Source organism: Parasteatoda tepidariorum, chromosome 7 (assembly GCF_982258835.1).
Source record: "Parasteatoda tepidariorum strain Cologne lab strain chromosome 7, Ptep-v5.0, whole genome shotgun sequence".
Classification (NCBI taxonomy): Eukaryota; Metazoa; Arthropoda; class Arachnida; order Araneae; family Theridiidae; genus Parasteatoda; species Parasteatoda tepidariorum.
Genome location: NC_141761.1, coordinates 80,397,604 through 80,421,863, shown reverse-complemented (window position 1 = coordinate 80,421,863; position 24,260 = coordinate 80,397,604). Strand labels below are relative to the sequence as shown.

Here is a 24,260-nt window from a genome sequence, read left to right as displayed (position 1 = left end):
CAGCAGCATTTATCAAAAATTTCGAATCTGAAATAGTTCCTTGAAGTCATAACTATTTAGTTTTAATGATTATTAGGGCTGCAGGTTTGTCGCGGCGCGAATTTCCGCGAAATTATCATCTTTTTTCCTAAAATCCGCGAATTTCTCAATATGTCTTGACTTGCGCGAAAACTGCTTAAAATTTGATTTTTTTTTTCCATTTTTTATTTATTATTTTTATTAAACAGGATTTTTTATTTTCCTGAACCATGAATTGAACATGTAAAATTGATAAGATATTTAGGGGAGTGAATCAATAGCAAAATGACATGAAAATAGTTCAGAGATAAGAAATAATCACAATCTTGTCAACTAAGGTGGTCTTTCTACACTTAGGGAGGGTAATTACCCTCCTGAAGTCAGTAACAGTACTAAAGAAATTGGAATCACAAAAGAAGGAAAATGTTATAAATCAAATCTTTGACAGAAAAATTGTTATACATGCTATTGCACTGGGCAATGAAATCTCTACTGCCTTTCTACATATCCAGTTAATTTTTCCTAGGCGGCTTCTTGTGATTTCTTAAATATGGATCAGTTTCTTAGATGAAGAGGGAGGGGACTTGTAGATAATAGGGACTTGTAACTAGTAGTTTGAATGTAGAATGTTTGAGTTTTCACAGCAATTACTTCTTACAAAGCAACGGTCAAGGAATTGCGCGTTGGTGAAGGAAAATTGATCGAGTTTTGGAAATCAAAGACCGAACACTCCAAAAGTGGCAATTCGAAGTTTGTCGGTGCCTAAAAACAGCGTTTCTAAGATCGTTTCTAAGTATAAAAATGTAGTAAGTGATGAAAGACAAAGGATAAATTAGAATAATCTGACAATGTACAATACTTTGTACCAAAATTCTGTTCATTTAAATAAAAATATTAATATTGCTTCAAATTCAAAGAAATACTTTTGTTGTGTATTTTTAAGCTTTTATTATTTACGCAATTTCTGTCTTTTGCATCATTTATGCAATAAATTTTTTTATGTTTAGAATTTGTGTAATTTTTCAAAATTTCCCGCGAATTTGGGGTCTTTTTTCCTGCGACAAGCTTGCAGCCCTAATGATTATTAGAGACATTTTTTTTATTGTCTTACGATAAAGATGGTAAATATAATTTTAAATTTCGAACTTTCTCTTAGTAGAATGTCTCAAAGGAATGCATCTGCTTCAACCTAATCCAAGTAAAAGCTAAATATATATTACTTTGTAAATTCTTAAAACCTTCAGTTAAGCTTTGAAAAAGGTTTAAAATAGTTTTTTAATAAGAAGGAGTTGATCAAGAGAAAGAATTAGAAGAAACAGGTGAAAGAAGGAGAAGGAATTTGAGGTTTTATTAACCATATGGTCAGCAAAAAGTCAATTTTATTTGTTTCAGCTTTACTGAAACTTTTGCTTCACTGTTTTTCTTTGACAAGGTAGAAAAAGAGATAAATAAAATTAATTTCCTTGCTATCTGGTATATAGAGGAAAAAAACAAGACTTATGAAGCATCTTTTTCTATCGCGCGTTAATTAAAGATAATAGTGAGGTACATATTGCTGTTTTAAATATTAAACACAGACAAAATAAAAGACATTACTAATGCTAGAGATGGAATAAGAAAAACAGTGTTCCACTTTCTTTGCTATAAGGTAACCTGTTTAAACCATAAAGATTAATTTTTAGTATGTGAAAATGCAATCATTAAATCAGAAGATCTTCAAGTTGTCCCTTTTTTTCACCCACAGTACATCTTAACATAACTTTGCAAAAAGCACAATTTTCAACTCAATTATTTTAAAAAGTTCGGAAAAAAAAACTATTTTTTTAAATATTTAGTATGCATAAAGTTATAAACTTGAAAAAAATTAATAATTAAAAATAAACTGCAATACAATACAATAATGATCAATGCAATGCAATATCAGAAGCTATTTTGTATTTACAAATGCAGATAGATGTTTATTAAATATGACGAAAATAATCAACAAATAATAAAATAAACAAAGCAAATTCTTCTATAATTTATTCCACATTCATATGTTGACTTTTTAAAGAAGTTATTTGTAAATAAACAATAAACTGTAGAGAAAACTCTTTTAAATTTACTGAAAAAAATTTGTCAGCTAGTATGCCAGTGTAAAACTGTTTAATTCACAGAAAGGTAACGTTATTTAAAAACGGATGCCTGTTTTTTAAGCATATATGTGCAGTTGTTTTAACAAAAAAGGAATCTATAAAATATCTGTCAGCATGGTGGTCGGTACGAACTGAAAACAAAATTCATATGACCAGTCAACGTCAGGATTCGAACCCAGGTAAGGTAAAAATCCGTGGCTAAAGTTATTTACTAAAAAGATTTCTTTGTTGATTTATATAATTTTTCCATGTGCAAATCTATTTCGGGCAAATCCATGGCTTAAATTATGTGCAAAACAGGGAATTTATGCTTCTTTCTCTCTTTTATTTTATATTTTTTTCTTAAATAAATATTTTTTTTCTAAAATTATTTATATTCAACTCTTTTAAATTATCCAGTCTAATATTACCGCGCGCACATCCATTTTCTGGCCCATCCTTGGTAACTAACAAATCATACTCACTTCAGTAATGCAGTAAGAACGCACTTCAAAACAAAACTCCACTAGTTACGATCAATTTGCGCTTTTGTTTTTATATCTTGCAATCTGGCAATCTTGTTACGAAAACATTTTAAATCATTCTTGAAAAATTTCCCGCTCATGTAAGTTCATTTGATTTCACTACGCGCTTTATTGATTACGTTTTATGTTTTATTCTGTTTTTTCTTTATATTTTATTTTCTGTTTTTACGTGTTAATTCTACTTATTGTGTTCTATTTTATTTTATGTAATTTTTGTAAGGAAATTTTGTGTGCTAATTTTAGCACGGATTTGCCTGAAATGGATTTGGACATGGAAAAATTACCCTTAGGAAAATTTGCCATAGAGAAGCCTATGGTAATCTATGGCAACCTATGGCTACCATAGAAATTTGTATGGCAATATACCATACGCCTATGGTTACCATAGAGATTTGTATGGCACAACACCATAAGCCTATGGCTACCATAGAGATTTGTATGGCACAACCCCATAAGCCTATGGCTACCATAGAAATTTATATGGCAAGATACCATACGCCTATGGTTACCATAGAGATTTGTATGGCAGAACCCTAAAAGCCTATGGCTACCATAAAGATTTGTATGGCAGTATACCATAGACTAATGGTAACCATAAGGATTTGTATGGCACGTCACCATTGGCCTATGGAAACCACAGAAATTTGTATGGCAGTATATCATAGGCCAATGGTAACCTTAAAGATTTGTATGGCAGTATACCATAGAGAAAAGCTGATCTAGATCTCCACCAACGAAACAACAACTTCTATGGAGTCCTCAAAAACATCTTCTAAAAGAGATAAATATCCATTATTTCACCCAGAAGTTAATTAAATTCAACATGTAAACCCACAAGGCATTCCTGGTGAGTCTTTTCTCGCCTCCGGGTGGCCAATTTTTCCATTTTTGAGTGTTTAAAATCCGATGTTCCATTGATTTAGGCTTAGAGTGTCAGACCGCCATATTAACGTGTCATCCACTACAAGTGGAATCTTTCGCTAACTTTGACTACTTATTTTTATATTTTTTCGATCTCATTCTTGGTCAAAAACATTTTATTGCAAACGCCTATGCAATTATCTATCTGAATTTATTAAGTTTTTTAATTTTCGGCTGTCTGGTACTTTTATCAGTGTTTGCATTCTCATTAGTTTTTTATTTTAATTCCACTTAGGTTCTTGCAATGCTTTCCCTTAGGAAAATTTGCCATAGAGAAGCCTATGGTAATCTATGGCTACAATAGAAATTTGCATGGCAAGATGCCATACGCCTATGGTTACCATAGAGATTTGTATGGCACAACCCCATAAGCCTATGGCTACCATAGAAATTTATATGGCAAGATACCATACGCCTATGGTTACCATAGAGATTTGTATGGCAAAACCCCAAAAGCCTATGGCTACCATAAAGATTTGTATGGCAGTATACCATAGACCAATGGTAACCATAAGGATTTGTATGGCACGTCACCATTGGCCTATGGCAACCACAGAAATTCGTATGGCAGTATACCATAGGCCAATGGTAACCTTAAAGATTTGTATGGCAGTATACCATAGAGAAAAGCTGATCTAGATCTCCACCAACGAAACAACAACTTCTATGGAGTCCTCAAAAACATCTTCTAAAAGAAATAAATATTCATTATTTCACCCCGAAGTTAATTAAATTCAACATGTAATCCCGCAACGCATTCCTGGTGAGTCTTTTCCGGCTTCCGGGTGGCCAATTTTCCTATTTTTGAGTGTTTGAAATCCGATGTTCCATTCTTTTAGGCTTAGAGTATCAGACCGCCATGTTAACGTGTCATCCACTTCAAGTGGAATCTTTCGCTAACTTTGGCGACTTATTTTAATATTTTTTCAATCTCATTCTTGGTCAAAAACATTTTATTGCAAACGCCTATGCGATTATTTTTCTGAATTTATTAAGTTTTTAATTTCCGGCAGTCTGGTACTTTTATTATCTGTATCTTTTTAAAATATGTCGCGATTGGGTATAGGTTTTCGCTATGTTAAATTTTGCCAATTGTTGACTTTGTACACTTTAATTAATATCTTGCTGTTTGTATTTTTATCTAATTTTTTTATATTTCTTTCCCCCAACGATTAAACGACATCTTTCTTTTTATTTTATCCCCTCACTCTGATTTTATATAAATTTTTAAAGTCACATCACTTTTCCATTATTAATGGTGTTCTATTCCATATAGCAATTTGTAAACAATCTTCATGATGAAAAACGCGGTTAAGTGCTTATCATCAAGCCAGGTCATCATTTCTTTAATAATTAAAATTTTTTAATTCTTTTAACTTGTTCGGTGATAATTTCATTTTACTGCTGTCATATATCAATATCAAAGTCAGTGTTTACACTCTTATTAGTTTTTGATTTTAATTCCACTTAGGTTCTTGCAATGCTTTTTTACATTATCTTACATACGTTGGGCTTTATATTTTTATTTTGGGTTTAATTTTTGCTTGCCATTAAATTGTTTTTATCATGTCTCTGTGTTTTACTATCTTACAACCAATATTTCTTAACTATCCACATATATTTGTACAATGTTCTGTTACATATTTATACATAGCTTAGGGTCATTACTTACCTAGATTTGCTGGATTGCAGGTTGAAAATTATTTTGCTTCAATATTATCAACGGGACAGTCCCTAGCCATATCATATGATATGCAGCAGATATCTGCTGCTGTTACCAAAAATGTTTTTAACAATTTAATCCTTTCTTAAGTTTACAACTTTTTCGTCATAGCGATGCCCTATACCCAATTAATTTTTATTTACTATCCCTGACCAAGTGTCAATTTGTCAATAGCAATTATTAATTTTACCAATTTTACTCATGTCTTAAACATGTTTTGTATTTACCAATGTTTCTATATTGCGTTCTCTTTTCTAACTGTGCTTAACACAACTCAGCATAAATTTTCTGAGTTTTATATCCCTCACTAGTAGGGGATCAACTAATTTAGCCTGTTTTCTATTCTTAGCTTTTCATAGTCTAATACCATCTTTTTTATAGATAAAATTTTATTCACATGCCACCACTGGTAGCACCGTTACATATTCGGCTTTTGTCCCGTTTGGTTTATTTTAAACTAATTTCGCTTCGATCACCGGCCCCACTCTTTATCTTTTGAGTTTTCATAGTATTTTATTGTTTTAGTAGTCTGTTTAATTTTTAGCTTAGTATCACATATCAAAATTTAAAAAAAATTCTTACTCGCTCCGACCATTGGACCATTATTTAAATTTGCTTTCTTTTAGGTTTCTCTAATATCTGACGCTTATCTAACTATACCAATCAATCGAATTAACGTTTTTTATACTCCCTCCGACCTCCAGACTCACTTTCTATTTTCTTGTTTTTTACAGTTTTAACAAATATTGGTTGCCTGTACTCAATATATTTTGTTCCTAATCAACATAACCAATACTTTCCCCACTCGCTCCGACGGCCGGACCCATTTTCTAACGGTTAGTACTAACCATTTAAAATTTATTTGAATGAGAACAGCATTCAGAAAGGATTCTGCATGTGAAACAGGAGAAGTTTATCAAAGAAATTTTTTAAAAAAAAAGCTTTCTGGATATATATATATTCTACAATTATTAAGTTTTGCATTTTTAATATCCATTGCAAAAGATTCTTGTAAGTAACTATTTTTTGATGTATGATAAAATATCAACGAGAAATCTTGCCATAGCTGTATGGCAAAAGTGTACCATAGCCTATGGAAAAATATTTCGTCATAAGCTGTAGCACATCTTAGTTTTATGACAAAAATTTGCCATATAAAAAATGCCATAGGATATTCCTATGAGGTTTTGCCTATGATAAAATTTTGCCATATACGTATGGCAAAATTTTGCCATATAAAAAAATGCCATAGGATATTCCTATGGGGTTTTGCCTAAGGTAAAATTTTGCCATACACTTTTGCCATATACGTATGGCAAAAGTGTATGGCAAAATTTTGCCATAGGCAAAACCCCATAGGAATATCCTATGGCATTTTTATGGCAAACCTATGGCAAATTTTCCTAAGGGTTTTTACATTATCTTACATATGTTAGGGCTTTATATTTATATTTTGTGTTTAATGTTTGCTTGCCATTAAATTGTTTTTTATCATGTTTCTGTGTTTTACTATTTTACAACTAATATTTCTTAAGTATCCACATATATTTGTACAATGTTCTGTTACATGTTTATACATAGCTTAGGGTCATCACTTAACTAGATTTGCTGGATTACTGGTTGACAATTATTTTGCTTCAATATTATCAACGGGACAGTCCCTGGCCACATCATCTGCTGCTGTAACCAAAAATGCTTTTAACAATTTAATCTTTCCTTAAGTTTACAACTTTTTCGTCATAGTGATTCCCTATACCCAATTAATTTTTATTTACTATCCCTGACCAAGTGTAAATTTGTCAATAACAATTATTAATGTCACCAATTTTAATCATGTCTTAAACATGTTTTGTATTTACCAATGTTTCTATATTGCGTTTTTTCTAACTGTTGCGTTCTCTTTTCAACTCAACATAAATTTTCTGAGTTTTATATCTCTCACTATTAGGGGATCAACTAATTTAGCCTGTTTTCTATTCTTAGCTTTTCATAGTCTAATACCATCTTTTTTATAGATAAAATTTTGTTCACATGCCACCACTGGTTGCACCGCTACATATTCAGCTTTTGTCCCGTTTGATCTATTTTAAACAAATTTCGCTTCGACCACCGGCCCCACTCTTTATCTTTTGAGTTTTAATAGTATTTTATTGTTTTAGTAGTCTGTTTAATTTTTAGTTTAGTATCACATATCAAAATTTAGAGAATTTTCATACTCGCTCCGACCATCGGACCGTTATTTTGCTTCGCGTTCTTTTAGTTTCCTCTAATATCTGACGCTTATCTAACTAATTATGATACCAATCAATCAAATTAACGTTTTTTATACTCGCTCCGACCTCCGGACCCACTTTCCATTTTCTTGTTTTTACAGCTTTAACAAATATTAGTTGCCTGTACTCAATATATTTTGTTCCTAATCAACATAACCAATATTTTCCCCACTCGCTCCGGCCACCGGAAACATTTTCTAGCGGTTAGTACTAACTGTTTGAAATTTATTTGATTAAGAACCGCATACAAAAAGGATTCTGCAAGTAAAACAGGAGAAGTTTATCAAAGAAATTAAAAAAAAAAGCTTTCTGGATATATATTTATTCTACAATTATTAAGTTTTGCATTTTTAATATCCATTGCGAAAGATTCTTGCAAGTAATTATTTTTTGACGTATGGTAAAATATCAACGAGAAATGTTGCCATAGCTGTATGGCAAAGGTGTACCATAACCTATGGAAAAATATTTCTTCATAAACTGTTTATGTTTTATGGCAAAATCTTAGTTTTTAATCTTAGTTTTATGGCAAAATCTTAGTTATCTTAGTTTTATGGCAAAAATTTGCCATGTAAAAAAATTCCATAGGATATTCCTATGGGGTTTTGCCTATGGCAAAATTTTGCCATACACTTTTGCCATACACTTATGGAAAAACTTTGCCATACAAAAAAATGCCATAGGATATTCCTATGGGGATTTGCCTATGGCAAAATTTTGCCATTCAAAGAAACGCCATAGAATATTCCTATGGGGTTTTGCCTATGGCAAAAATTTGCCATACATGTATGGCAAAATTCTGCCATACGTATATGGCAAAAGTGTATGGCAAAATTTTTGCCATAGGCAAAACCCCATAGGAGTATCCTATCGCATTTTTTTATGGCAAACCTATGGCAAATTTTCCTAAGGGTAACAAAGAAAAAAAATTTTAGTAGATATTTTAGCCACGGATTTGCCCGAAATGGATTTGCACATGGAAAAAATTTATAAATTAATAAAGAAATTTTTAGCAAACAATTTTACCCACGGATTTGCCCGAAATGGATTTGCACATTGAAAAATTGTATAGATTAACAAAGGAAATTATTTAGTAAAAGAATTTTGGCAATGGATTTCCCCGATATGGATTTGCACATGGGAAAATTATAAAATTAACAAAGCAGAAAAAATTTATAGCAAATATATCCACAAAAATATACGATTAATTTAATGATTTTGTATAAAATTTTGTTACTTTAGTTGGATATCCATTGTTATTTATCAAATTTTGAAAGAGTTTATCGATTTGTTTTCTGGATAAATAAATATTACTACATATTCTTTTAATTCTGTTCATTTCATTAAAAGTGGTATTTAAATAGATGCTCCTAGAAACATTAGAATTCCAAGTAATTAGTTTATTAATATTAAAATTAAAATCATTTCTTTTATCGTATAAATCAACAAAGCAGATATTTTCAACTTTTATAATACCCAAATCCAAAAAATTGAAATTCATATTATCATCATGATTACGAAGAAAGATTAATTCCTCAGGGTATATATCACTCAATAAAGTAGTAAAATCTTGGAAATTAAAGATAATTAAGTCATCAATATATCTAAAAACAAATTCAATACTAAGAGTCTAATTTTTTTCATAATAATGCAAAAATAAGTTAGCTAAGAGAAATGAATAATTATATCCTTGTGGTATTCCATTAATTTGAAGAAAAATATCCTTTCCATTGTAAAAATAATTACTAAAAAGACAAAAATTAATCAGAATTTCCCAATAATAAAAATCGCAACAAAGGATATTTTTAAAATCATAGTAATAATTCAAAAGGACATCTCTTAGTTTAGAAAGGGGAATGCTATTGAAAAGATCCTGGAAATCAAAAGTCTCAATAGAATTAATCTCAGTATGTTAAACGAAATCTAAAATCGGTTGATTATTAGTGATAATCCAAGAGAAACCTTCTTTAGTAATATTGTTAATAATCTTATTTAAGTAATTAGAGAAATTGGTGCCAGGTTTAGTTAAATAAGTGTTAGACCCACATGTGATAGTTCTAAATTTAACTGGAATTTTATGAAATTTAGGACTGATAATTAAGTAAGGAAATTGTTTATGCTAATTTTAATTTTTAATCTTTTGTAAAAAGCTAAATAAATTTTTAATGACAATGTTATTATTGAAATTACTAAGTTCAAAATTTTTACTATTTTTCAATTCCATATTTAAAAGTTCAGCATAGAATTTTTTACAGAATACAGCATAATTGTTGTTAGCTTTGTCTATGGGAGATATTACAAAAATTTTTTAAAGTTGCTTAATGGATTGAACAATATTAGAAAAATTTGTTGAATTGTTATTCTTATTTAGATTATCCTTATTATTGAAAATAAAGTTTTTAAAGTAATAATAAAATCCCCATTTCATTCTGTTAGCATACCTAAAGGTAAAGAGAATCTATTTGATATCTTTAAACAAAAACTATTGAGATCATTAAGAAAGTATTTTAGAATTTTATTGATTGAATTACTATGTATCAATATCGAAGTTTATTATAATTTCAAGTGATTTTTTTAGAGTTTTTTTTTCACTTATTTATTTCTTCACGTTTCATTTTGTTTTGTTGTGCAGAAACTATAAGGCTTTAAAATTTCACATAATGATGGAGTCTAGAAAGATGCATAAGGTGTGAAACGGAATATGAAAATTTAAAATTCGAGGACTTGTTCGAGATTTATTAACTGTTAAACAAGCTTGCAGAAAAGAAATGCTAAATAAGTTGATCTGCTGTGCTCTTTAAATGCAACTACGGAATTGAAATTTGTTATTTTTCAAATCCAGCAAATTTTTTATTGGTTACGATTAACATATAAGCAGAATGTGCTAACATAATACTACAATAATATTTTTGTTCTTAGTTGAAAACATTGACTTTAAAAAATAAAATAAAGAATGACGAACAATTAAGAAAAAATATATAATTGTTGGTTACATTAAATATTTACTTTGAAATTGACAAAATGTAACCATTATAGCTTTTAAACTATAATACAAATTTAATCTAGATGAAATAATATCATAATTTCAAATAATCGTAGATTTGTTTCATATAATTGCAACTTATTTTTTTCTGCTACAACTTATACAGCTTTCAAAAGCTACAGTGACACTAACAAATGTTTAGTGAATAAGAAACCGGAAAAAAAACATTGAACTCATATATCTTCATATAATTATAACTTATTATTATTTTTCTGCTACAACTTATACAACTTTCAATTATTTAGTTTTCTTAAACAGAAATAAATGAATCTATATTACTTTCACTCTAGAGTAACACTAACGGATTTTTTATGAATAAGAAGCCAAAAAAAAGCAGATTGAATTCATATATCTTGATATTATTATTACTTATTATTGTTTTTCTGCTACAACTTATAGAACTTTAAAAAATTGAGATTTCTTACATTAATATAAATTAATTTATATTAATTTCACTCTAGATCGTCACTAACGAATGTTTGGTGAATAAGAAACCGGGAAAAAATACATTGAACTCGCATATCTTCAAGAAACATAGATAATTATTTCATGCAATTCGAATTTCAAAAAAAATTATAGCAATTTGTAGATTAAATTTAAATATGAACAATTATGGGTGCAGGTATTAATTAGAAAATGAATAAAATACTTTACTTTATAGGAAGTAGAAAAAAAGAAATAACGACAATTTTAATTAGTCAAACAAATCAGATAAATCTCAAGGATTAGCTAACTTATAATTTAATTAAGGAAGCCTGTTTCCGATGTGATCAAGTGGCCCTAATGACTCTTTGATAATGAAATAGCTTCCTGTTTCAAAAAAAAAAGAATTTAAATAGAAAACATTCTAAAAAGCATTTATTTGATAAGTAGTTTTTGCTTAACTACCATATTAGAGCTAACAAAATTCCACGCTATGTATTCAAAGTTTATATTCCTGTTCCTTCTAATTGGTAAGAAACTTTTGAGCAATTTCTTTACATCAATTTAAATTATGTTATATGAAAAAATTAATATCTTATTTTAGGTAAATTATCTTCAGTTTTATATTTAAGACAGTTCTTTATATTTTAGTATTTTCAAACATTGCTTTCGTTCATGCAAGCATTTGAAATGCGCAATCAATTCTACACAATTTGTTGTTATTCTTCAAACACTAAAACAAAATTACAGAAAGAAAAATTCTTACACAATTTAAAACTTAACTTGAATTAAAATATTAAATTGATTAAAATATTGAATTAAAATATTAAATTGATTTAAGCTTATCTAAAATTGATTCAGGTTGTGGACAGCCTATTCCTTTGGGTCTTTTTTAAGGAATTTTTAAAGAACATTAAAAATTGTTGGAATAGCATCGGGTCTTAATTTATTGTTACTATATTTTCCATTTATTTCTAGTTGAGATTCTTCAAAATGAACCTGCAAAAATATTTAGAATACTATATTTTTATTTACATTCTTAAATCAAATCACTTTAAAAAATTTTGAGTTTACAATTTTTGAACAAACTCCCATGAAATTTTCCAACACCAAAATTAATTATTTCAGAAATTTAACACAAGACTTTCAAAAAAAATATATACAGATCCAAAAATATATAAAAGCTCGCTTATTAAATAAATTTTTTATGATAAATGTAAACAAATCGTTTGAACTTCAGGCGATATATTACCACAAATAACTAAAAAGCAAGCTTGAATGAGCCAGGATTACTTGATCCTAGTGAAATAAAATAGAATACAATAAATATAAGAACTTTTGAACTATTTTAATGTAAGGGTGAAAAAATAACTCGAAATCAAACTTAATAAACAAAGAATCAAACATTAATAAATAAATAATTCAAGAACTAGAAAAAATTTTGACAACAAACAGAAATTATGATATTTTCTATAATTTTAAAGTTCACTCATCATTTTTAATAATATTTTATATTTTATAAAAGTACATAACGACATAATTAGGAAAACTAATATCATTATAAAAGTGTTATGAATCATTGTAGATATATTAGCATATGATTTGCAGCATAAATAATTCCGTATTTTCATAATTCCGAGCATAATAATTCTCTTAACTATAACTCCGTATTATTTTCCCCAAATAGGTGTAAGACGTGCTGAGGTGCTGAAAATGGCATCAGCAACTCTTATTACTTTAAATTTTAGAAAAGTGATTAAGCCATGTTAATAGTTTCTTTGGTAAACCAATTTGACCATTTCAATTCATTGATAATGTTTACAATTAAGTATCTACTACAACTATATAAAAAGTTACAAGCTTTTAATAAAATTCGGGAGTTTAGAACTGAAAATGTCTAGAGCACAGTAAATGGCGCAAAATGCACATTTTTTAGGAGCCACAGGCCTCGAATATATTCGGGTTTATTTAAAAGAGCCCATCAATGTTATGCATGGAGAGATATTTTTTTATTATTGTTTTTCTGAAAACTCTTATAATTTTTTTTTGTTAATTACATTAGTTTTTTTTAAATGTTTAAATTTTTTTTCTAAAATTATGATTTTTTGAAACGTATTCAAAGGACAGTAAAATTTTTATAGCACTCATAAGAATACAGTGTACCCACGAAATAAGGTATAGAGTATTAATTGTGTATTTGAGCTGTAAGAGAAATGAATTCATATAAAAATTTTCCTGAATTCAAAACTGATTTTTCAGAACTCGAACTACACAGCTATACAATTGCTAAGAAATAAATGATTTTTGAAAAGTAGCGCTCTTGACAGCCGACCAATATCAGTAAATTTAAATTTAAAGAGCTTGGTAGAGCAGTACTTATTATCTGTATAAAAGGTAGTGCACACAATCTCTTGATTCCTTCGAAAATTCATAATGTTTGGTATTTGACTGAAATAGCACCATAGGTTGTTGAACTTATTTCTATGAAATTCAGTGTGTTGTTTCAATAATTGTGTGCTAAGTGCTAATCATTTGAATTCTTACGATTGTGGATGAGCAGTTAGTCAAATGGAAGCAGGTCGTCAAGTTGGTTTGCATGCACGGAAAGCTGTTCGATGCATCCCTCTCTAATCACGTTATCTACAAGAAAGATTACGCTGTGTAAATTGATGACGTCTAATTGATGGTAAAATTTTTTTTAAACATATATATGGGTCATTCTCACAAAAACAGTCATTTTCATGTCCCCAGTACATTTTATATTTGTTTTACAGCTTACGAAATAAAAATTCAGGGAAAGTGTCCTTCAGAATGCAAGCTAACAAAAGAATAAAAATAAAATTATCAAATTTTATTTTTTATTTATTTTAGGTAATTAAAATATACCAATATGTCATTCCCTCACTTGTCCCCACTGCTGATTTAAAAAAAGAAAAAAATTGTTTCTGAAATAAATTTTTTTTTTTTTTACAAATTCGTGTTTTTTTATTTCAGAATACAGAAATATAGAATTCAGAAAATCAATTTTAAATTTAATTTCTGATTCACAGCACTATTTTAAACTTTGTCCCCAGTGTTTCGCGTCATTCCCTCACAACAATGTTCTTATCACCTGCAATCTTCTTAGAATAAAAATATTTTAATAAAAACTTCAGAAGTTAACAACTGGCATCATAGAACAAAATTGCAGTATGTTTCCATATTCACCTTAAAGAAGCTTTGCTGTGGAATAAATTTGAATGAATCAAACCAGGTAAAATTTTTTACATTTGTCATTCCCTCATGTCATTTTTTAGAGTAAAATAAAATACAACTTCAACGAGAAAGTGGATAATTATATGTTGCTTTCTTGTATGAATATAATGGTATGTGATTGACTTCAGAAATTAATTAGGCCTAACTGTTATTTTTAAATTTTATTGAATTCGTCATTCCCTCACTAGTGTATAAAGTGAGGGAATGACGCTGAAGTGAGGGAATGATTCAAGATGAGTATATTATCAAATTTTTTTTGTTCAATCATGCTAGCCAATTTTATTTCCCGAACCTGTAAAAACTATTAAATATATAAGACTAAATTATAATAAATATTAGATATACTTAGTATGTTATCATTTTCAAACTTTAGGTAGATGTAACTTAAATAAAAACATGTATTAAAATAAAATATCATTCCCTCACTATTAGTGTCATTCCCTCACTTTTTAAATAGTGAAAATAATTAATTTACTTATTAATTAATTTGAAAAATAAATTGAAAAATTAATAAATAAATTTATTAGATTAATTAATTTATTTATTAAATTAATTAATTAATTATTATAAATTAATTATTTAAAAAATTAATTAATTTAAATATTAAGTATAATTTATAGGATATATACTTTCTTTATAATGCCATTACATATTTCTATTAATATAAAAAGTTTCAGAGCTTTTTATTCACTTTACATTTTTGGGAATGACAGTTTTCGTGAGAATGACCCATATATATATATATATATATATATATATATATATATATATATATATATATATATATATATATATATATATATATATATATATATATATATATATATATATATATATATATATATATATATATATAATATATATATATATATATATATATATATATGTGTGTGTGTGTGGAGTTTGGAGCTGTTGTTACAGTATTATAGTGTAATAGCTTTGAACATTGCGTCATTCACCATCTTGTAATATTAAGAGAAGTTGCATCATCCTCTTGACATTGAGAGGCCTCACCCAGTCCCGACGGCAAGTCCCGAAGGGAAACTCCCGAATTTAATTAACTCCTACTTTATACCATAGAACAATCTAATTCTTAGTCACATGCATTCCGGAGACCACCGTGCGAAGGCAGCTCTCACGAGTCATGTCAATAACGTAAACTGTTATATCCTTCTATCCTTTTATTTCTATTAAATTGTTATTTTGTTAAATTATCGTCGGTATTTATTCCTATGCTATATATATATATATATATATATATATATATATATATATATATATATATATATATATATATATATATATATATATATATATATATATATATATATATATATATATATATATATATATATATATATATATATATATATCAAGAAAAAGCACACTTTTATGTCTGTTCCATAACCTAAAGAGATTTTTTGCACTAATTAATCAGAATATTTAATGTGAGGCCCTCGTACCATTAGGATTGAGTCTTAGTACAAAAGAATCCGATTCTTAAATCGAAAGTTATTTATTTAAAGGTTTGAAACATTTTGTCACTGATATGGCTAAAAAACTACGAATATAAAATTATACGGTTTCGTAACCATTTACAACTAACAAGCGTTCAAAATCTTCAAATAAAATTTAACTAGCGTTCTATTTAAAATTTAACAAGGGTTCAAATAAAATTTGACTAGGCATTAGTCTTAAGTTATTTATGACTTTTTGTTAGTTTATAGACTTACGGTTAAGTTTGGTTGAGTTATGTTCTCTTAAGTAAACCATGGTATGTTTCTTGATTAGTTCATCTAAAGTCTACATTACTTGTGAGAAATGGGAAATTCTAGTTTTTTTGTGTTAGCCAGCTCCGTAAAACTGCCATCTATTAGTGAATGAGAGTTTGCATTCAAATTATCCTAGGACAAGATATTGGTACATGTGTTGAAATAATAGAAGAAATATTGTGGTGTTAGCGTAAAATGAAAAAGTTCAAATGAACAACCACAATAAGAGTGCGAAGACAAATCCGGACATTTAGTAGAAATTGGGGGAAAGGCTAATCAACTTTGACATTAAAGCTAACGATTCTCTCCAGAATTAAATGCACTGTGAAAATTAGTATATTTTAGTACCAAAAAAGGGGGTCAACTACTTAATGAAAAGTTTAGTGAAATATCAAAGATAATTCTAAATGCAGTCGAAGATGTATAACAAACCAGAAATATAATTCTGGAAATGAAAACAAAATCTACGGTCTTGAAAACGTTCGTTTGGTTATCTTTCCGTTCCCATGGTAACGGTTTACATAATATTCTGGTTTCCAAAATTATAGATCTTATTACCACGCATTTAGTAAAATATACAAAATGGGAAAGCAAATTCAACCGAATTTGCTTTCTGTTGAATTTGCACTGTTCGAATTTCTGTGGTTTTTGTAACATTCTCTAAAGTATCATGATGAAATTACCAAATATTAGTTATTATACATTTACCAAATTTTATACATATAAGTAAATATAAAATTATAAGTAAACCGCAATTTATTGATAATTTTACTAAAATCATCACTGAGGTAAAAATTATCAATTCCTTTATTGTTCCCATAGAGTCAGAAATACGGTAAAATTTACCTTATTCTCGTATAATTTACCATACCTTTTTCCTCAGTGTTGAAAGTAGTTGCCACCCTTTTGGGTGTTCATTTTAAACCAAAATTTTGTAATGACAAGATATAATACACATCAGAATCAGTAAAATTATTTATACTGTATAAATTATAGTTTACGGTATAAATAAGAGTAAGAACAATAATACGGTATAAATAAGAGTTACGATATAAAGTGGAGGAAGAACAATTTAGGATGCATACTTACAGCCTTGGCCAAAGAATACCTTGTTTTTTGTTCGCCAAGCTTACAGCAATTTTTCAAATAAAGCTGGTTTGTGACTCATCTTCATACTCAGCGCCTAGAGAACATTAAAATAAAATAGCATTAGGCCAAATGGGAAAGAAGTGTAGAGAATTAAATATTGTTAAGTTATTTAGTATAACTAACATATATAAGCAAATTTACTTTTGCCTGACTACTTGTATATATTTATTACACAATTAAGGCATGCGAGCCTTTTCTTTAAAAGAGAACTTTAGTTTCTGTGGTTATTCAGCAATGTACAACACGATTACGATCTTGTTTATTTCGAGCGATTACGAAATTTTTTTCTCGACATTGACAATCAATTAATTATTAAGGGATGTCGAGAACTTTCCATTATTTAAAATGTCATTTTTAAAAATGTATATGCCCTTTGATTATCATGCTTAAAGGAAGTATTAATGGAATTATTGAAAAATCAATCAAATTCATTTTCTTTTATTTAGAATAAAAAATGCTAAATTATTCTCTTTTCCTCTACAGTACAATTGCTTCTGGAAACCTTTAAAACTTAGGCCAACCTTATTTTGATCTAAAATTGTTATTACAATAAATATGTTCCAATTTTTACATTATTTTTATATCATTTTCATCAAAAACTTTTCATTAAAAAGGCATTTTAAAAAACATATTTTCATGATGTTTTCATCAAATAGTGGTGATCAAATGTTTCAGTCCGGCTGTTATCTGTGGAATTGAAATTTCATGCCTTGCCTTAAAGTGTATATGAGCGCTTGATATAATGTTAAATTGAAGTAAAATTTTTATTTTCTAAGTTTTTTTATTCGAAAAGGTATTACAACTTGTTTTTAGAGTTTCGAGAATAATACCTTTCTATTTTATCTAAAATGTTATTCTAACTATCGACTATTAAAAGTTTTAACTTTATAGTAATGAATAATTAAACAGAAACTTAGCTGTCAGTTGCGCTGGGATAACTTTTTACCTATTCAACATAAATGTTAAAATCAGCAAATTCAAGTATTAATTAAGTAATAGTTACTTCAAATAAAGTAAATACTAACAGCTTCCTTTCTCAATTTTCCGAATTTCGAGTCAGTTTTGAAAACCAATTTCGATCATAGAATAGAAAATTATAATCTTTATTATTACTTCATTTGAAACAGCTAAATGGATGGAATTTTGTAATTCCGAGACGATGGAAAAATGAATTAGCGTTCTATTCTGAAAAGAAACATAGGAGTTTTGTTACCTCCATATGATTTATTATTTTCTATCATTTATCTAGCTGTGGGTAAAATTCAAGCAGAAAGGTGTAGTTCCGTAGTCATTAAAACACGAGAACAAGAATGCCTTCGCAGTATGCTCGAACGGCTTATAGATGAACCATCAGATGCCGAAGTATGCCAGTAAGTTCTCTTTCTCATCTCTACACAATTCTTATAAAAGTGAAGAAAGTTATTTTCAATTCTCATAAGAGAAACCAAACATAATTTCCAGAGAAAGACTTTTTGTAAGAGAAACAATAATCTACCAGACTTCAAGCCCTTGTCATACAGCTTATCATACAGGATTTGTCATACAGGTAACTTGCTGTTGACAAATCTACATATGCTGTTTCTCTAATTTACGAACGTTTTTCGAAAATTAAATTTACCACATCCAATGAAAAAAACATAATTAACTGAAAAGATTTAGAATCAAGTTTCTTCTCTTTGAAAAAATGACGAGATTTCTATAACTTGTCATACAATTTGATGACTTTTTGTGCTTTTGCTTACAGTTGGGTAACTTGCTGTTGACAAATCGACACAAGCTGATTCTTTATTTTTCGAGAATTAAAATTACCACCACCAATAAAAAGAAACGAAGCATAATTGTCTTAAAAGATTTATCGCAAAATATACAGTAATACTTTCTCTTTTTCTCAACATAAAAACCAACGAAACACTAACATTTGTCATACTGTAGAATTAGTCTTCAGCTTATTAGATGTCAGCTGGGAATGGAACCAATGACTGTGTTGTCAATGTCAAAGTTGACTGTTAGTCTTCTTCTCTAAGAAAATAATGACAGGTTAAGAAATTCATGAGATTTTAAAACAGGAACAAAAAGGGCAACTTCGGGTACAAAAATAGGTGTATTGCTTCGAGATGCTCAGCAGCATAAAACAAATCCCACATCCATAATCATCCATTTTATACCCCTGATCATGCTCTTCTTGACTTCTATATGTACTTGAATGGAAAGAAATTTTGCCAAGGCATTAGTTTCTTACAGACGAAGACGTGTCGTGACATGCTAGATCCATTCCAATGTGGACTTCTATGATAGCGGAGTTTGAAAACTAATTTTAAGGTATAGTAGTTTTAATATGTCGGTGATTCCTATGTTGAGAACAAAAATAGTGCTATATTTCTGTAACAAATATTTTCAGGCAGTTACATTTTATTTATTTCTATGGGTCTTGGTAAATTTATTATCAGAAAAATCTTAATAAAGCAAATCATCTGTGTGTTGGTTGTAAACGTAAATGTTTCTAATTACAATCAACACTAAAACAAGTATCTCATAGAACAAACTCTTTTACTATCACGAAAGTACACAAAGAATATATACATGTTGCCAACAAAAGAATAATGTAAGAAATAATATAATAAATAATATAATAAATAATCACCGCATCTGCGTTCACGCAGTTGCGTCTGGAACATCCTCCCCACCCTGATCAACCTCAAGAGGAATGATCAGTTGAACAGGTCGGGAGATTTCCTTGCCCTCAGAACGTAAAGTACAAGTCCGGACTTTTCCATCGCGTCCTTTAATTAGTCCGGTTACCAATCCTCTTTTCCACATATGTCGTGGTCTTACATCTTCGTGAAGTAGTACTATATCTCCAACACGAACATGAGAGGATTTTTGAATGTTGCGTACTTGGTGGAAAGATCTTAATTGCAATAGATAGTCCTTAGACCATTTCTTCCAAAATGCGTCTAATAAATCCTGTTGTTGTTTGTACAATTTTGTCAGATTTCTACTAGATGCTGCAGGCTGTGAAGGTATGGTTGTAAGTCTTTTACCGGTAAGAAAATGGGATGGTGTTAATGATTCTTCAGGATCATCATTTCCTTGTTCATAAACTAACGGTCGACTATTTAATGCGGCTTCAACACCAACTAATGCTGTAGAAAGACCTTCTTCATCTAACAAGGTTCGACCTAGGGATTTTCGCAAACATCTTTTTGTTAGTCCGATCAAACATTCCCACCATCCTCCCCACCAAGCCGCTCGTGCAACAATAAATTTCCACTTAATTCCCGTCTGGGCATAATATTGCTGAACTTTTGACGATGTTAAGTTGTCCCATAAAATGGATAGCTCTTTATTAGCGGCATGGAAGGTAGTGGCGTTGTCAGTGTATATTGTATGAGGAATTCCTCTTCTGCCTACAAATCTCTTTAGGGCCATGAGAAATTTGTCAGTAGTGAGGTCAGAGACTAGTTCAATATGTACAGCACGAGTAGTTGAGCAAGTGAAAAGTGCGATATAGGCTGTATTTAAAGGTTTCAAGTTACGAACATAAAGTGGGCCAGCGAAGTCTATGCCAATAGTAGTAAATGGAAGGCAAGGTGTAATTCTGTCCCTTGGTAAAGGAGCTTCGATTTGTTGACTTCTAGATGCCTGTGAGAGTTTACAAGGTAGACATTTGTAGAGCACTCGCTTAATGGCTTCACGTCCTCGTATTATCCAGAAGTTGGAACGAATCTCTGAAAGTACTATTTGAACACCTAAGTGATGAAGCTTCACATGTGTGTAGTATATGAAAAGATGTACAAAAGGATGAGATCCATCAAGAAGCAAAGGGTGTTTTTGCTCATTTTTGAGCGATGCGAACTGTAATCTACCTCCTAATCGTATGAGATTTTCTTGAAGAAACGGGTTGAAACGGCTAATTTTTGAAGATTTTGGCATAGGGGAATTATTTTGTAAAGCGTTAAGCTCTGCCGAAAAGCATTGCTTTTGCACTGTAAGAATCCAATAGTTTTTTGCTGTGTTAAGCTCATCACATGTGAGGTCAATAGAAATGTGCTGCTTGGATCGACAGTTATACAAGAAACGAAATATCCATGCTGTAACTCTAAGAAGTTTCATATATGAACTGAATCGCGATATATCAATAAGAGGTTGGTAAGAAGTTATCAATAAAGATTGAGAAGCTGGTTTACGTAGTTCAGAATAAATATCTGGATTAGCGTTACTCAGTTGTTTTGAAGGCCAAAACTCTGATGATTGTGTTAGCCAGGTAGGTCCTAGCCACCAAAGATCCAATGATTTAAGCTCTGTTGGTGCAACACCACGAGACAAGTGGTCGGCAGGATTTTCATTGCCAGGGCAATGCCGCCATTGTGTTGGATTTGTGTAATTGAGAATTTCGTTTGTTCGGTTACAGACAAAGGTTTTCCAACGATTTGGATCACCTTGTATCCAATTTAAGGCAACTGTTGAGTCACTCCAAAGTGTCGCTGTGTTCCTATCCAGTTTAGTTTCTGTACAGAAATAATGGAGTAATCGAGCACCCAATAATGCGGCTAACAGCTCTAAGCGGGGAAGTGTTATTCTTTTCAGAGGAGAAAGTCTATTACGACTGCAAACCATTCGAACATGAAATTTAGTAACTTCTTTGAATCGTACGTATAACACTGTTCCGTAAGCACGCTCCGAAGCATCGCAGAATACGTGAATGGTAACATCAGCAGAAGATATTCCAATCCATCTGGGGATTCGAATGTTGTTTAAATATGGTAGGTCTATAATCCATTTTGAAAACCTTGATGCGATAGATGGGGGTAAAAGTTCGTCCCATTCAATACCGCATAGCCATGTATCTTGAAAGAGAATTTTTCCTATTACAGTAGATGGTGAGAAAATTCCCAAGGGATCAAAAATCTTTGAGATTGTTTTCAGAAGTAAGCGTTTAGTGACCGGTTCCTTAAATAAATCATGGTCATGCTCCTTAATATTTTGATGAAACGAATCTTCTTCTGTATCCCAATGAACACCTAAGACTTGAGTCTTACTTTTAAACTTTATTTTTTCTTTCTTCCATTCGTTTTTCAAAACTTGTGAGTTGGTGCTCCATTTCGCTAAGGGAAGGCTTATAAGACTCGTGAGTTCTCGCATTTCGTGAAATAGGGTCTTCGCTTCGATTTCTGAATCAACTCCCACAACGAAATCATCCATGAAAATATTGCCTTTTAGATGTTTAGCTGCTGTGGGATAAATGTTGGAGTACATGCAGGATAATTCGTCAAGTGTAGCTGAAAGAAGGAATGGGTTGCTGGTTAATCCAAAGGGCAAACGTGTAAATTGATAGACCACAATTTCATTCTCTAGCTGCAAATGTTCATCATCATTTTTCCTAGTTTTGAACCATAGAAACTTAGTAGCACATCTGTCTTTTTCCCACAAGGTTAATTGCAAAAAAGCCTGACTTCCATCACTAATACTTGCTTGTTTGTGAAGACGAAATCGTAATAAGGTGGCTAAAATTACTGGAAGTAAGTTGGGACCTTGTTCTAGAGCATCGTTTAATGATGGATGGCCTGGTGTGTGAGAAGAGGCGTCAAACACTATCCGTCCCTTATTTTCTGCGTTTTTCTCTTTAATGACTAGATGATGGGGTATGTAATAGCTTTTTTCTTCCTTATCATGATTTTCCGGTGCTATTTCAACTTGCCTTTCGTCTATGTAATCTTCCATGAGTGTAACATACATTTCCTTTAAGCTAGGATCTGTTTGGAGCTTCTTGCACAATGTATTGAAGCGTTTTGATGCTACGTGATAGTTATTTGAAGAAAGAGTAACGTCTTTCTTCCAAGGTAATCTAACAACACGACGATTTTCTAGGACTTCATAAGAACTGCGAAAGTCTTCCAATATTTCAGAATTGCGAATGGACATTTCTTTGTCTCGCATGGCTTTAATACCTAAAGTATCTAAGTCCCAGAATTTCCTAACTTGATCATCCAAAATATATGGTAATTTGATGCTAATATTATGAACTGACGATAAAGAAGCGACAGATGTATGAGATCTGGATCCAGACAAAATCCAGCCAAAGATTGATGGAATGAGCACAATTGTTTCCGAAAGTCTGAAAGGAATCTCAGAATTAACCACTATCCAATAAAAATCTGCACCAATTAAAACTTCTATAGGCATCTCTTGAATGGTATCATTCGGGTCAGCAAGCCAAAATGTTTTCTTGTGAGCCATAGAAGCAATCTCTAATGGAACTGATGGATGAACTGCATATCTATTAGAACTTTCAAATGCATGTAGATAAATTTCCGATTGATTCCAAATACTTGATAGTTTAAATCTTACTTTTCGTCTCGATTGAGCCTGATTTGATGATGATTCGAATGCATGAATTTCAAGTGAATCAGAGCTAATGACATCTAATTTTAGGTAGTCTACAAGATGTGAATGAATGAAACAGGTTTGACTTCCACAATCTAAAATGCATCTTGTAAGCTTAGTAATACCAGTTGGGCCAGTTATATATACTCGAGCAGTCTGTAAGTGAGTAAAATTAGGTGTACGAGTATCTATGTTATTTGTAGAAATAGATTGGCTAGGTTGATTTGAACTGTCATTTTTACAAATAGAGACATGGTGCTTCTTTTTGCATCTTATGCAGAACGCTTTATCTTTGCGAAGGCAATTTTTTATACTATGGCCACGATTAGTTCACAGGAAGCATCTACTAGAGGTTTTTAATTTTTGGATTCGAGTATCAATATCAGTTATATTCGTACAATCTTGCGGCCAGTGACCGTTAATTTCACAGAAGGGGCAAAATGGAGATGGTTTTTTAGTCTGGTTAATCTTTTTAGAATTCACATGCAAAGCTGCTGTAGATGTCTTAAATGTGCAATCAAAGTTTTGCTCACCTCGAATTTTTAGTGTTGTGAGAGCACCTTCTACTTCTTCAGATAAATATTGCACTAGTTTATTCATATCACCTTCAGATATTTTCTCTCTTTTTGCGTAAATGATC

At 30.3% G+C, this 24,260-nt stretch overlaps 1 protein-coding gene across 3 annotated transcripts in view; it reads left to right on the top strand.

Moving 5' to 3' along the window:
- The window catches only part of LOC107457096 (uncharacterized), a 70,259-nt gene that overhangs the window by 20,426 nt on the left and 25,573 nt on the right, over positions 1–24,260 (top strand). Inside the window, exons 1-2 of one of the 3 annotated variants that reach the window (XM_087168135.1) lie at positions 11,459–11,590; positions 18,486–18,606. The exons of 1 other annotated variant lie outside the window; for it this stretch is intronic. In XM_087168135.1, coding sequence (XP_087024261.1) covers positions 11,554–11,590; positions 18,486–18,606 — 158 coding nt within the window. In that variant the 5' untranslated portion in view covers positions 11,459–11,553. Of the gene's footprint in view, positions 1–11,438; positions 11,591–18,485; positions 18,607–24,260 lie in introns of those variants that run through there. One more of the 3 variants, XM_016075160.3, reaches the window with a different exon arrangement.